The sequence below is a fragment of the Physcomitrium patens genome, chromosome 3, assembly GCF_059467195.1.
Source record: "Physcomitrium patens ecotype Gransden chromosome 3, ASM5946719v1, whole genome shotgun sequence".
Taxonomy (NCBI): Eukaryota; Viridiplantae; Streptophyta; class Bryopsida; order Funariales; family Funariaceae; genus Physcomitrium; species Physcomitrium patens.
In genome coordinates, this window is record NC_143412.1 from 12,396,688 (window position 1) to 12,413,932 (window position 17,245).

The window sequence follows — 17,245 nt, forward strand, 5'->3', positions numbered from 1 at the left end:
ACAAATATCACATGATTATACAAAATCTTTGATTGCCTTCCATATTTGAGGCCACCAAAAATCTTTAGATATTAGTTTCAAAGTCTTATTGTAAGTATTATTTAAAGCCCTTTAAAATAGAATAGATTGTTTTGAATTCAAACTTGGAAATATCATGAGATTTTATCGAATTTTCTTTAATATCATTAATAAGAGAATCAAAGGACATAATTGACTAAACTTGTTTAAAAAAATTAAATCAATAGTTAGTATTGATTTCATTGTTCAAAGATAAAATTTCTTTAGCTTTAAGAAAATTATCTATTATTGATTAAAAGTAACATTTGTTTCTTTTGATACAGGATAAGATCATTTAAAAAGAACACTTGACAACCTTTATTATTTTTTTGGCCAATAAGTAATTTCAAATTCAAATCTGGACAAAGACTTACTCTAATAAGTTTGGCAATGATTCAAAATATGTATTGACATAAAATATTTAATATTCTTGTAATTTTTATATATAATGACTAGACTATATTAAAGTTAAAAAAATACAAAAAATTCACAATAAAGGATAGAAGATAGAATTTAATATCTATTGAATATCCTTTGTTTTATAGTAAAGAATTGCTTGACACTTCATCTTAATTTCAATAGATAATATTGATGTAAAATTTTAATCTTCTCTCTTGTATTTTCAAGATTCTTTGCGAGCTCTCATGTATGTTCATTAATATTGTATCTATACTAATAAATGAGATATTCTAATATATTTTGGCATTGCCTTGAGTCTAAGACTTTTTCCACCTCAAATTCTTGATTATTATCTACTTTTATGAGAGACAATAGCATTTATCTTCTTCTTGAGATATTCACTCTATTATATGATTCAAAAAAAGATATATGAAATACAAGATGGATCTTCATAAACTTCAATAGATGTAATCAATAAGTAATTAGGTTGACTTTTTTACATATAAAAAATAGTCAAAATCTACAATAATCAAACTTATTATAATATGCACTCAAATTAATCTTTTGTCATTGTAGAGTTTCTTTTAGATGTGCCTTCATTTTTATATGTAGCTCAAATAAATAATTTATCAAATCTTTTATTTTAAGATTATTAACTTTTGAAAAGTCAAAAATATTAAGTTATAGATGATAATCATATTTAATAAAAAAATATTTATTGAGTAGAAAAATATATTATATTATTATAAGTAAATTCTATTAATGGTAAAAAATTATCAAATCATCTTATTGGTAGTTGATGGTACACTTCAAATATTACTCCAAAATTTAATTTACACATTTTATTTGTCTATCAATTTGAGAATAAAAAGCTAAAAATAGTTTTATATTTACTTTTAAAATTTTGAAAAGAATTCTTCAAAATCTTAATAAAAATTGAGTTTTTTTATCTAATATAATATCTTTAAATTATCCATGATAGTGATAGATGTTTAAAAAAAACTTAGTTATTTCTTCACCTATGATAGATTTTGTACATAGTATAAAATATACCATCTTAGTGAAATAATATACAATCACAAATATAGAATCATAGGAATTTGATATCAAAAAAATTATAATAAAATCCATAGAAATAAAAGACCACACTTATTCTAAAATAGATAATGGTTGAAGAAGTTCATAAGGTCAATGACAGGGAATTTTTAATCTTGAACAAATATCACATGATTATACAAAATCTTTGATTGCCTTCCATATTTGAGGCCACCAAAAATCTTTAGATATTAGTTTCAAAGTCTTATTGTAAGTATTATTTAAAGCCCTTTAAAATAGAATAGATTGTTTTGAATTCAAACTTGGAAATATCATGAGATTTTATCGAATTTTCTTTAATATCATTAATAAGAGAATCAAAGGACATAATTGACTAAACTTGTTTAAAAAAATTAAATCAATAGTTAGTATTGATTTCATTGTTCAAAGATAAAATTTCTTTAGCTTTAAGAAAATTATCTATTATTGATTAAAAGTAACATTTGTTTCTTTTGATACAGGATAAGATCATTTAAAAAGAACACTTGACAACCTTTATTATTTTTTTGGCCAATAAGTAATTTCAAATTCAAATCTGGACAAAGACTTACTCTAATAAGTTTGGCAATGATTCAAAATATGTATTGACATAAAATATTTAATATTCTTGTAATTTTTATATATAATGACTAGACTATATTAAAGTTAAAAAAATACAAAAAATTCACAATAAAGGATAGAAGATAGAATTTAATATCTATTGAATATCCTTTGTTTTATAGTAAAGAATTGCTTGACACTTCATCTTAATTTCAATAGATAATATTGATGTAAAATTTTAATCTTCTCTCTTGTATTTTCAAGATTCTTTGCGAGCTCTCATGTATGTTCATTAATATTGTATCTATACTAATAAATGAGATATTCTAATATATTTTGGCATTGCCTTGAGTCTAAGACTTTTTCCACCTCAAATTCTTGATTATTATCTACTTTTATGAGAGACAATAGCATTTATCTTCTTCTTGAGATATTCACTCTATTATATGATTCAAAAAAAGATATATGAAATACAAGATGGATCTTCATAAACTTCAATAGATGTAATCAATAAGTAATTAGGTTGACTTTTTTACATATAAAAAATAGTCAAAATCTACAATAATCAAACTTATTATAATATGCACTCAAATTAATCTTTTGTCATTGTAGAGTTTCTTTTAGATGTGCCTTCATTTTTATATGTAGCTCAAATAAATAATTTATCAAATCTTTTATTTTAAGATTATTAACTTTTGAAAAGTCAAAAATATTAAGTTATAGATGATAATCATATTTAATAAAAAAATATTTATTGAGTAGAAAAATATATTATATTATTATAAGTAAATTCTATTAATGGTAAAAAATTATCAAATCATCTTATTGGTAGTTGATGGTACACTTCAAATATTACTCCAAAATTTAATTTACACATTTTATTTGTCTATCAATTTGAGAATAAAAAGCTAAAAATAGTTTTATATTTACTTTTAAAATTTTGAAAAGAATTCTTCAAAATCTTAATAAAAATTGAGTTTTTTTATCTAATATAATATCTTTAAATTATCCATGATAGTGATAGATGTTTAAAAAAAACTTAGTTATTTCTTCACCTATGATAGATTTTGTACATAGTATAAAATATACCATCTTAGTGAAATAATATACAATCACAAATATAGAATCATAGGAATTTGATATCAAAAAAATTATAATAAAATCCATAGAAATAAAAGACCACACTTATTCTAAAATAGATAATGGTTGAAGAAGTTCATAAGGTCAATGACAGGGAATTTTTAATCTTGAACAAATATCACATGATTATACAAAATCTTTGATTGCCTTCCATATTTGAGGCCACCAAAAATCTTTAGATATTAGTTTCAAAGTCTTATTGTAAGTATTATTTAAAGCCCTTTAAAATAGAATAGATTGTTTTGAATTCAAACTTGGAAATATCATGAGATTTTATCGAATTTTCTTTAATATCATTAATAAGAGAATCAAAGGACATAATTGACTAAACTTGTTTAAAAAAATTAAATCAATAGTTAGTATTGATTTCATTGTTCAAAGATAAAATTTCTTTAGCTTTAAGAAAATTATCTATTATTGATTAAAAGTAACATTTGTTTCTTTTGATACAAGATAAGATCATTTAAAAAGAACACTTGACAACCTTTATTATTTTTTTGGCCAATAAGTAATTTCAAATTCAAATCTGGACAAAGACTTACTCTAATAAGTTTGGCAATGATTCAAAATATGTATTGACATAAAATATTTAATATTCTTGTAATTTTTATATATAATGACTAGACTATATTAAAGTTAAAAAAATACAAAAAATTCACAATAAAGGATAGAAGATAGAATTTAATATCTATTGAATATCCTTTGTTTTATAGTAAAGAATTGCTTGACACTTCATCTTAATTTCAATAGATAATATTGATGTAAAATTTTAATCTTCTCTCTTGTATTTTCAAGATTCTTTGCGAGCTCTCATGTATGTTCATTAATATTGTATCTATACTAATAAATGAGATATTCTAATATATTTTGGCATTGCCTTGAGTCTAAGACTTTTTCCACCTCAAATTCTTGATTATTATCTACTTTTATGAGAGACAATAGCATTTATCTTCTTCTTGAGATATTCACTCTATTATATGATTCAAAAAAAGATATATGAAATACAAGATGGATCTTCATAAACTTCAATAGATGTAATCAATAAGTAATTAGGTTGACTTTTTTACATATAAAAAATAGTCAAAATCTACAATAATCAAACTTATTATAATATGCACTCAAATTAATCTTTTGTCATTGTAGAGTTTCTTTTAGATGTGCCTTCATTTTTATATGTAGCTCAAATAAATAATTTATCAAATCTTTTATTTTAAGATTATTAACTTTTGAAAAGTCAAAAATATTAAGTTATAGATGATAATCATATTTAATAAAAAAATATTTATTGAGTAGAAAAATATATTATATTATTATAAGTAAATTCTATTAATGGTAAAAAATTATCAAATCATCTTATTGGTAGTTGATGGTACACTTCAAATATTACTCCAAAATTTAATTTACACATTTTATTTGTCTATCAATTTGAGAATAAAAAGCTAAAAATAGTTTTATATTTACTTTTAAAATTTTGAAAAGAATTCTTCAAAATCTTAATAAAAATTGAGTTTTTTTATCTAATATAATATCTTTAAATTATCCATGATAGTGATAGATGTTTAAAAAAAACTTAGTTATTTCTTCACCTATGATAGATTTTGTACATAGTATAAAATATACCATCTTAGTGAAATAATATACAATCACAAATATAGAATCATAGGAATTTGATATCAAAAAAATTATAATAAAATCCATAGAAATAAAAGACCACACTTATTCTAAAATAGATAATGGTTGAAGAAGTTCATAAGGTCAATGACAGGGAATTTTTAATCTTGAACAAATATCACATGATTATACAAAATCTTTGATTGCCTTCCATATTTGAGGCCACCAAAAATCTTTAGATATTAGTTTCAAAGTCTTATTGTAAGTATTATTTAAAGCCCTTTAAAATAGAATAGATTGTTTTGAATTCAAACTTGGAAATATCATGAGATTTTATCGAATTTTCTTTAATATCATTAATAAGAGAATCAAAGGACATAATTGACTAAACTTGTTTAAAAAAATTAAATCAATAGTTAGTATTGATTTCATTGTTCAAAGATAAAATTTCTTTAGCTTTAAGAAAATTATCTATTATTGATTAAAAGTAACATTTGTTTCTTTTGATACAGGATAAGATCATTTAAAAAGAACACTTGACAACCTTTATTATTTTTTTGGCCAATAAGTAATTTCAAATTCAAATCTGGACAAAGACTTACTCTAATAAGTTTGGCAATGATTCAAAATATGTATTGACATAAAATATTTAATATTCTTGTAATTTTTATATATAATGACTAGACTATATTAAAGTTAAAAAAATACAAAAAATTCACAATAAAGGATAGAAGATAGAATTTAATATCTATTGAATATCCTTTGTTTTATAGTAAAGAATTGCTTGACACTTCATCTTAATTTCAATAGATAATATTGATGTAAAATTTTAATCTTCTCTCTTGTATTTTCAAGATTCTTTGCGAGCTCTCATGTATGTTCATTAATATTGTATCTATACTAATAAATGAGATATTCTAATATATTTTGGCATTGCCTTGAGTCTAAGACTTTTTCCACCTCAAATTCTTGATTATTATCTACTTTTATGAGAGACAATAGCATTTATCTTCTTCTTGAGATATTCACTCTATTATATGATTCAAAAAAAGATATATGAAATACAAGATGGATCTTCATAAACTTCAATAGATGTAATCAATAAGTAATTAGGTTGACTTTTTTACATATAAAAAATAGTCAAAATCTACAATAATCAAACTTATTATAATATGCACTCAAATTAATCTTTTGTCATTGTAGAGTTTCTTTTAGATGTGCCTTCATTTTTATATGTAGCTCAAATAAATAATTTATCAAATCTTTTATTTTAAGATTATTAACTTTTGAAAAGTCAAAAATATTAAGTTATAGATGATAATCATATTTAATAAAAAAATATTTATTGAGTAGAAAAATATATTATATTATTATAAGTAAATTCTATTAATGGTAAAAAATTATCAAATCATCTTATTGGTAGTTGATGGTACACTTCAAATATTACTCCAAAATTTAATTTACACATTTTATTTGTCTATCAATTTGAGAATAAAAAGCTAAAAATAGTTTTATATTTACTTTTAAAATTTTGAAAAGAATTCTTCAAAATCTTAATAAAAATTGAGTTTTTTTATCTAATATAATATCTTTAAATTATCCATGATAGTGATAGATGTTTAAAAAAAACTTAGTTATTTCTTCACCTATGATAGATTTTGTACATAGTATAAAATATACCATCTTAGTGAAATAATATACAATCACAAATATAGAATCATAGGAATTTGATATCAAAAAAATTATAATAAAATCCATAGAAATAAAAGACCACACTTATTCTAAAATAGATAATGGTTGAAGAAGTTCATAAGGTCAATGACAGGGAATTTTTAATCTTGAACAAATATCACATGATTATACAAAATCTTTGATTGCCTTCCATATTTGAGGCCACCAAAAATCTTTAGATATTAGTTTCAAAGTCTTATTGTAAGTATTATTTAAAGCCCTTTAAAATAGAATAGATTGTTTTGAATTCAAACTTGGAAATATCATGAGATTTTATCGAATTTTCTTTAATATCATTAATAAGAGAATCAAAGGACATAATTGACTAAACTTGTTTAAAAAAATTAAATCAATAGTTAGTATTGATTTCATTGTTCAAAGATAAAATTTCTTTAGCTTTAAGAAAATTATCTATTATTGATTAAAAGTAACATTTGTTTCTTTTGATACAGGATAAGATCATTTAAAAAGAACACTTGACAACCTTTATTATTTTTTTGGCCAATAAGTAATTTCAAATTCAAATCTGGACAAAGACTTACTCTAATAAGTTTGGCAATGATTCAAAATATGTATTGACATAAAATATTTAATATTCTTGTAATTTTTATATATAATGACTAGACTATATTAAAGTTAAAAAAATACAAAAAATTCACAATAAAGGATAGAAGATAGAATTTAATATCTATTGAATATCCTTTGTTTTATAGTAAAGAATTGCTTGACACTTCATCTTAATTTCAATAGATAATATTGATGTAAAATTTTAATCTTCTCTCTTGTATTTTCAAGATTCTTTGCGAGCTCTCATGTATGTTCATTAATATTGTATCTATACTAATAAATGAGATATTCTAATATATTTTGGCATTGCCTTGAGTCTAAGACTTTTTCCACCTCAAATTCTTGATTATTATCTACTTTTATGAGAGACAATAGCATTTATCTTCTTCTTGAGATATTCACTCTATTATATGATTCAAAAAAAGATATATGAAATACAAGATGGATCTTCATAAACTTCAATAGATGTAATCAATAAGTAATTAGGTTGACTTTTTTACATATAAAAAATAGTCAAAATCTACAATAATCAAACTTATTATAATATGCACTCAAATTAATCTTTTGTCATTGTAGAGTTTCTTTTAGATGTGCCTTCATTTTTATATGTAGCTCAAATAAATAATTTATCAAATCTTTTATTTTAAGATTATTAACTTTTGAAAAGTCAAAAATATTAAGTTATAGATGATAATCATATTTAATAAAAAAATATTTATTGAGTAGAAAAATATATTATATTATTATAAGTAAATTCTATTAATGGTAAAAAATTATCAAATCATCTTATTGGTAGTTGATGGTACACTTCAAATATTACTCCAAAATTTAATTTACACATTTTATTTGTCTATCAATTTGAGAATAAAAAGCTAAAAATAGTTTTATATTTACTTTTAAAATTTTGAAAAGAATTCTTCAAAATCTTAATAAAAATTGAGTTTTTTTATCTAATATAATATCTTTAAATTATCCATGATAGTGATAGATGTTTAAAAAAAACTTAGTTATTTCTTCACCTATGATAGATTTTGTACATAGTATAAAATATACCATCTTAGTGAAATAATATACAATCACAAATATAGAATCATAGGAATTTGATATCAAAAAAATTATAATAAAATCCATAGAAATAAAAGACCACACTTATTCTAAAATAGATAATGGTTGAAGAAGTTCATAAGGTCAATGACAGGGAATTTTTAATCTTGAACAAATATCACATGATTATACAAAATCTTTGATTGCCTTCCATATTTGAGGCCACCAAAAATCTTTAGATATTAGTTTCAAAGTCTTATTGTAAGTATTATTTAAAGCCCTTTAAAATAGAATAGATTGTTTTGAATTCAAACTTGGAAATATCATGAGATTTTATCGAATTTTCTTTAATATCATTAATAAGAGAATCAAAGGACATAATTGACTAAACTTGTTTAAAAAAATTAAATCAATAGTTAGTATTGATTTCATTGTTCAAAGATAAAATTTCTTTAGCTTTAAGAAAATTATCTATTATTGATTAAAAGTAACATTTGTTTCTTTTGATACAAGATAAGATCATTTAAAAAGAACACTTGACAACCTTTATTATTTTTTTGGCCAATAAGTAATTTCAAATTCAAATCTGGACAAAGACTTACTCTAATAAGTTTGGCAATGATTCAAAATATGTATTGACATAAAATATTTAATATTCTTGTAATTTTTATATATAATGACTAGACTATATTAAAGTTAAAAAAATACAAAAAATTCACAATAAAGGATAGAAGATAGAATTTAATATCTATTGAATATCCTTTGTTTTATAGTAAAGAATTGCTTGACACTTCATCTTAATTTCAATAGATAATATTGATGTAAAATTTTAATCTTCTCTCTTGTATTTTCAAGATTCTTTGCGAGCTCTCATGTATGTTCATTAATATTGTATCTATACTAATAAATGAGATATTCTAATATATTTTGGCATTGCCTTGAGTCTAAGACTTTTTCCACCTCAAATTCTTGATTATTATCTACTTTTATGAGAGACAATAGCATTTATCTTCTTCTTGAGATATTCACTCTATTATATGATTCAAAAAAAGATATATGAAATACAAGATGGATCTTCATAAACTTCAATAGATGTAATCAATAAGTAATTAGGTTGACTTTTTTACATATAAAAAATAGTCAAAATCTACAATAATCAAACTTATTATAATATGCACTCAAATTAATCTTTTGTCATTGTAGAGTTTCTTTTAGATGTGCCTTCATTTTTATATGTAGCTCAAATAAATAATTTATCAAATCTTTTATTTTAAGATTATTAACTTTTGAAAAGTCAAAAATATTAAGTTATAGATGATAATCATATTTAATAAAAAAATATTTATTGAGTAGAAAAATATATTATATTATTATAAGTAAATTCTATTAATGGTAAAAAATTATCAAATCATCTTATTGGTAGTTGATGGTACACTTCAAATATTACTCCAAAATTTAATTTACACATTTTATTTGTCTATCAATTTGAGAATAAAAAGCTAAAAATAGTTTTATATTTACTTTTAAAATTTTGAAAAGAATTCTTCAAAATCTTAATAAAAATTGAGTTTTTTTATCTAATATAATATCTTTAAATTATCCATGATAGTGATAGATGTTTAAAAAAAACTTAGTTATTTCTTCACCTATGATAGATTTTGTACATAGTATAAAATATACCATCTTAGTGAAATAATATACAATCACAAATATAGAATCATAGGAATTTGATATCAAAAAAATTATAATAAAATCCATAGAAATAAAAGACCACACTTATTCTAAAATAGATAATGGTTGAAGAAGTTCATAAGGTCAATGACAGGGAATTTTTAATCTTGAACAAATATCACATGATTATACAAAATCTTTGATTGCCTTCCATATTTGAGGCCACCAAAAATCTTTAGATATTAGTTTCAAAGTCTTATTGTAAGTATTATTTAAAGCCCTTTAAAATAGAATAGATTGTTTTGAATTCAAACTTGGAAATGTCATGAGATTTTATCGAATTTTCTTTAATATCATTAATAAGAGAATCAAAGGACATAATTGACTAAACTTGTTTAAAAAAATTAAATCAATAGTTAGTATTGATTTCATTGTTCAAAGATAAAATTTCTTTAGCTTTAAGAAAATTATCTATTATTGATTAAAAGTAACATTTGTTTCTTTTGATACAAGATAAGATCATTTAAAAAGAACACTTGACAACCTTTATTATTTTTTTGGCCAATAAGTAATTTCAAATTCAAATCTGGACAAAGACTTACTCTAATAAGTTTGGCAATGATTCAAAATATGTATTGACATAAAATATTTAATATTCTTGTAATTTTTATATATAATGACTAGACTAAAAGTGCTTTCTAGATAATGGCGGTATTCTTAAAATGAATCTACAATTATAAAAAGTTCTTTGTTATCGATCTTATAATTCATTTTGGCTATTGAAAATTTTCTTGAATAAAAAAATATCAAATAGAGTTTATCATTTGTTTCTATTTGTGATAATATGATATCCAAAATAATATCTAATGCATATATTTTTATATAAAATAGCTTGAAGAAGTTGATGCAATACAAGATTAACATAGAAACAAAGAATGTCTTCAAAGCTTCAAATGTTCTTTTTTACTTCTTGATTCCAATTAAATTTGTCTTTACAAGTCAAACATATAACTAGAGTTGTAACTTAAAATTTTATTTAAAGAAGATCCAAAAGTAATTAAAAAAGCTCAAAAAAAATTAAATATTTTTTATCATTTTTAAAATCTTTCAATCTGTAATAGATTGAATATTTTTAAGATCTATCACAAGTCCATCATTTGAAATGATGTATCCTAAGAAGTCAACTTAAGTAGTATAAAATACATATTTTTTTTTACCTTAGCATAGAGTCCTTCATCTTTTAATTTTTGTAATACACAACAAACATGAAATTTATGTTCTTCTATATTCTTAGAATAGATTAAGATGATGTGTAGATAACAAATTATAAAATTATATTAAAAAATCTTGAAAGACTATCATTTATTAGATGTTAAAAAATTATTAGTACATTTATAAGTCTAAAAGGCATGACATTGTATTCAAAATATCCATACCTAGTTCAAAATATAGTCTTCTATTTATCTCTTTCTTTGATACATACCAAATTGCATATTTGTTATAGATCTATTTTTATATAGATCTTAGCTTGATTCAATTAATTAAAAAGTCGAAATATTAAAAGTATAAGGTACCTATTCTTGATGATAAACTTATTGATTCCTTGATAATCAAGATACATTTGTAATAATCTATCTTTTTTCTTTACAAATAAGATTGGAGCTCTTGCTAAAGATTTTAAATGGTGTATAAAATTTTTTGTCACATTTTCTTCAATATACTCCTTAAATTCAGCTAGCTCATTTTGTGATAAATTGTAGATTGATTCAAATAGGAGTTGATTTCCCTCTTGAAAGTCAATTGAGTAGTCACAAGGATGAAGTTTCAAAAGAAAATTTACATTCTACTTTTTTAAAAAAACCTTTAAAATCTTGATATTGGTTTGAAATGTCACTTGAAATCTTTTCACTATTAGAAACATGTATGGCATAAATAACACAAGATGATCATTTTTTTATAAGATGATTTATTTTTTTAGCTTAAAATAATATATATATATATATATATATATATACACATACACATCTATTATTGAATGAAACACTAATATTTATAATAATATTATTTAAAGTTTCTAATTACATTATAAATATATTTTCCACAAGTTCTTCTAAGATGTTATTTTTATTTTTATCATTTCTATAAAAGCATTCTTTTTGTTTAATATATTTTTTAATTTTTTTTTTTTTTGAAACCTCTGTCGAAATATCTACTATCCATTTGAATTGCAATTGATAATATTGATTTGTGGTTGTAATTGAAATTCTCAAACAATGTGTATACATATATGTATATATGTGCACATTCACTTGTACTGCAGAACAATCTAAACCATCATTCTTACATAGGAAAATTTACCATTCATCTGGAATCAAAATTATGCTAATCATACAATCATTCATTTAAAGCTACATAGAGTCAGATATTTATAAATGAAGATGAATGCTTTTGATTTTTATGTGTAACTGAAAGTGTTTTCACTATAACCAATAGACTTAGTTAATTTTTTTTTTTTTCAATATAAAACATTTTCTTGAAAATTTTGATTAATAGGAATTAATTATTAATTCTGTATTAGGATGTTAATACATGATGCATGTATATTTTTAACAGACTAGAAAAAAAAAAAAAAAAAAAAAAAAAAAAAAACAGGATCGAAATCTTATTCTCGTTAAAAAAAAACGTAAATCGATTTAATTATTTCTAAAAGTAACAATGATCAGAATCATGTCCAATCAGAATGTGAAAAACAAAAAAAAAACAAAACAAAACAAAACAAAACAAATTCATATATGTTTCAAGTGAATCTTCATACTAGATTGTAATATATTTTTTGATTACGCAAAAGTCAGTGTTACCAACTGTATTTATAACTTCAAGCATGAATTTCAGGCAAATAAGTTAATTGCCCTGCTCGGAAGAGTTAATTACCCTGCTAACAAAGTCTCAGTCCAAGAACGGGAATCTAAATTACAAATTTAAAGGCTACTGCACTAATTAATGTCAATAGAAGTAGGTTTCATGTTTGTCTATAAATGAAAGCCTTTTACAGCACCTACTTCTGAAGCAGAAAAACCTGGATATTACAGTTTGTGTAATCAAGTCCACAGCGTAGTCCCCTCAACATTGTATCAAACACGCAAACTGTAAATTAAAGTCTGGCAAATTATTAAAGAAATGTCTCATGGAAATTTATAGCCGTTCGCAGGGCGACAGTGGACGAACAGATATGCTGCAGAAATTCAATAGCAGACACCGCATTAAAATCTGGCACATAAGAAATGATTTAGCAACTTCTTTAGTCCATATGTGTGCAGGACACTCAGCAACAAGTTGAAGACAGAGTTCCATCTTAGTATTAGTAAATTGCATTTGGGTAGTTATACTATACAGTGCATCCTCCGAAGAAGGTCGCGTCAAGTGAGGCATTTACAGAAGGCCGTCAGAAAAGCTCAACGCCTACTCGTCTAGTTCAAATACAGCTTTGATGCATCAAGCTTCACTGCGAAGTCATTCGTCATTGCGTAGGGGAATATTCGTGTATAGATGATTCATCTTGATATGGTTGATTACTGGATCGGGAGTCAAATACTTCACCGACAAGCCCCTGGACAAATTTCGCCTGCATTAGACATCGTTGGGTGTTAGTACCCGAGTTGGACAACAAACAAGACATGGACAAAAATCTTCGAGTCTTTGAAAACTAGTGATTATTTTCCAGTCATGAGAATATCTACAGATGGGACAAGCATGAGGTTTTACACTATATAGTGCGGCAATTATGTTTATGCACAGACGTACATGAATGCTATAATTTATGCTCGATGAAGAACCGAAAATAAAGCCATGCTAGGGGTTCAGGAATACCTGATTGCAGTTGCACTTATACTGTTTTGAATGACCTCATCCACCACCAAAATCTGTCTCTACGAATTGACGCACAAAATAAAGAGATATAAGCAACTTCAACGAATGTCACTTCGAGAATTTTGTATTAATATAATAAAAAGCCCAGACACCTTAGTCTATAAAACCACAATTCACAAAAAAAATTATGAACCAGAGAGCCAGCTTTCTGGTGACACACATCGGTAAAACTCCTAAATTTCATCTCTTCTAAGCAAAGAAACACATGCCTTGTAAAAAAAAAAGTTGGTGAAGGTGATCGCTGACGTCACTTACTCGATTATTGTACAGTATCTCATGTTCAAACACAAGACGTCGTGCATCTTTGCTATCTTGATTTACACATACAATTCCATACTCTTGCAACAGAGTTCGCACCTGCAGGTAAATGAAATATATTACATCTTGTTCACATACCAGGAAGACTTTGAAAGCAAAGTTTAAAAAACACATCATTATAGGAGATGACTAACTCAAAGATCACTAACATTAGCAGTGCAGAATTTTACGAATGAACATGGCCGAGTCACTCCACCTTACATATGGCTTGTGAGAGGATTAAGAGGAACGACTTTAGACATATGAATAAGATCTGACCTGGTCCGGAATCCACACGCCAGGAGTTGTAAAGGACTCAAGAAAATCACATCCACAGAGTAGCATCACTTTTACTTTTTCTGCAAAACTATCCCCGTGTCATTTAGCAGCAGGATCAACAGAAGTTTCACATGCCGCAAACACGTCTACTACAGAGCACACGCTGTAACTGTAAACGAACTAGTTTACAAACAAGTTTACTTAAGAGGAACAAACAGAGAACTTACCATCAGCAGCACAATTATTAAAATTGACCACCGTATCAATCCGTGCCATCACAGTAAGCGTTCTTTGGAATGTATTCTGCTTAGCCTACTTCAACCAATCCAACCCTGCAAATTAGCTTCAGGCTCTAGTTAAGGCGAACATCAAAGATATATTCGTCAAACCAGCAGAAAGTACAGTGCAGAATGTACCTCCCAAGAGTCGACCATTATGAAAGGTGAATCAGCAACTGCCAATTCGCACATCCTGATACGATGCTCTGCAGGAGCAAGACCCTTTGACATTTTCACATGTGTAAACATCAGCATCAAGACACAACTGAGTTGCACCATAACAGAAGCTTCTAAATCGAGACTGACGCTCGATAAGTGAAAAAAATTGCATCAAGACCATCCGCAACTTATCTCTGACACACTATTGACAACACGAGAAATCTCAAATGATTTACTTTTTACAATGTTTCGCGAAGAAATTAGATTATCTGATAAGGACGGAGTGGTACCTTCTTCTGGTATAGATCATTGACGGGAGACATATAGCCCCCTAGCACATGGTAACCCTCTGCTATAAGTGCGTCCCTTCCCAACTCTGTAATGGTTTGTGAAAAGCATATCGTAAGTTTTTCTCCTCAATTGCGACATGACATATATGCACAAGCGGAAACATTCTGCATCTAATACTTTGTTTCTGAGTGCAGAACACAGTCAGAAAATCCAAAAAAATGAAACAGTGGATGGACTAACCAAACATGCGAAGGTGCATATATGTTGGTGGATTGAAGCTGCCAGGAGCCAGGATAACAACCCGCCGCCTTTTGCTACAGAAGAAATATACATTTACATGTATGAAGTCACACTGAATCAGTGCATATTGATGAGGAAGCAGATATACTGGAAGGTATAATTCGTGGCGTCAGAAAAGAAATTGCATAACTGCTAACCTAGCTGCAAAATCTAGATGGGGACTTCAATAGTCTAGTCAATTCAGCGTAATAAACCTCGTAGACGTGTTCTCAAACAAAAGTAAGACTTACTGATTTGCAGCATCGATGAGATTTGCAAGCTTCTCCACAGGAAGTGGAACATCCACCACCCCTGCATTCATCAACAAAAATACTAAGGTGCAACTTCAGGCATTGTACTTGCAAAGATCTCCAACTTCAACATATACAAAAATATTCAGACCCTTTACTTCTCATACATATGTCCGCATGTCACACTGATGCCTACTGAACCCTTCATAAGCTAAACTAAGTGACGAAGCCAGATATTACGACTATTATTTGAAACCTTGTCCATCACAAAATAAACCCATTTCAAAGAAAATCTAAGCAATTAAAAGTCGTAAGGCACCTGGAGCGGGAGGAGGACGGGGGAGACCAGGCGCTGGAAGCAGACTAGGGGCAGGTGCTTGTGCGGGAGATCGGCTACGAGGGCCATGGCGGTCGCCCATAAATTCAGCCATTGCGTCAAAAAGCTGCATCCTAAATGTGGCCGGAAGCTCCTTAGCCTTGGTCTTCTCCTTCTTCAAGCTCTCGTCCAAATCCCAGTAACTCGGGCGCCCCATTTTTTTGTTATTATTCCAGTCAGCAATCTGCTTAAACGCGGTCGAAAGGTTCGACCACTTGCGTTCGATTTCCTTGGGTTGCCTATCCACACCCGAAGCTAGCAGTAGCGTCCTCACTTCCTGCCATTTATCGTTCGCAGACTTGAAAACTTGCTTCACTTTCTTTCCATTCCCGGCTGCCGAAGTGAGCTTCATGTGAACCTCTCGGAAGGCTCTCACAAGAGCGTCCATTTCAGCATCCTGCCAGATTTCGGCCCGTCGCTTCCTCGCCATCCCTTCGCCTTCCTTGTCGGGTCTGTCCTCTTCATCCTCCCCAACTCCTGTTCCGCCGCCATTACTCCCCCCAATATCCCCTTCGTCTAAATTACCCTCGCGACCCTCCCGCCCATACGTAGCGCCGAAGTTGTGGTTGTGACCTTCTGTTTGATCCAAGTCCAAAATGGAGCTGGAGAGAGTGCCTTCAAGTACTGCAGGAGTGGGAGGAGCATCCTCTTCCATGTCTTCTACTTGCATTGCACCACGCTCATGCTAAATGGTACAGCAGCCTGGATGACTAATTGACCTAATAATACTCCCTGCAAGTGAACTCCAAACCCTTCCCTAAAAACGCTCACCCAACAATTGTCTCCCCTAGTACGACCTTAAGCAAGTAACCATCCAAGCAAAATCTCTTTTTGGAACTACAGAAAACCTAACAGTATTCCACACAGACACCAGTACACCTTGACGTAGGATTTCATAAACATGCTGAACATTGCGGAACCAAAGATCCCCACCTGACCACACACACACACACCGACTTAGGTTTCATCAAGGGTACTACCGTTTCCTGTCGAATCGCTGCATACCCCAAAGACAAATTAACAGAATTTTAAACGCTGTTACGTTGCAAGCGGTCGAGACTGCAACTGACGTGGTTCGGCCGGGTCTTGTGAAGGACCATGAGATGAGTGTACACAAGGGAGCCCCGATTTTGCTGAGAACTCGGAACAATTGGACATGGTAGAAGCCTGGACGTGAGAGTATCTTTCGCTACACTGACATAATTTAAATAGTGGATTAGCATTAAATCGGTGTAAAAGAACCATGTTTTTGA

General features: G+C 27.2%; 1 protein-coding gene across 2 annotated transcripts; it reads right to left on the reverse strand.

The window, feature by feature from the left end:
• Nucleotides 1-13,188: 13,188 nt before the first annotated feature.
• Nucleotides 13,189-17,161, reverse strand: LOC112279923 (uncharacterized). 2 transcript variants are annotated; one of them, XM_024514691.3, is made up of 10 exons: nucleotides 15,936-17,161; nucleotides 15,617-15,677; nucleotides 15,327-15,400; nucleotides 15,086-15,171; nucleotides 14,775-14,858; nucleotides 14,586-14,670; nucleotides 14,359-14,438; nucleotides 14,038-14,139; nucleotides 13,723-13,781; nucleotides 13,189-13,477 (listed from the first exon to the last, which is right to left on the reverse strand). In XM_024514691.3, the coding sequence occupies exons 1-10, from the start codon at nucleotides 16,660-16,662 to the stop codon at nucleotides 13,366-13,368; spliced, it is 1,470 nt and encodes a 489-aa protein (XP_024370459.1). In that variant the 5' UTR covers nucleotides 16,663-17,161; the 3' UTR covers nucleotides 13,189-13,365. The 2 variants fall into 2 exon arrangements, with proteins under 2 accessions (XP_024370459.1, XP_090104937.1); XM_090248811.1 differs by having other exon boundaries at nucleotides 13,723-13,775; nucleotides 15,936-17,094.
• Nucleotides 17,162-17,245: the final 84 nt, after the last annotated feature.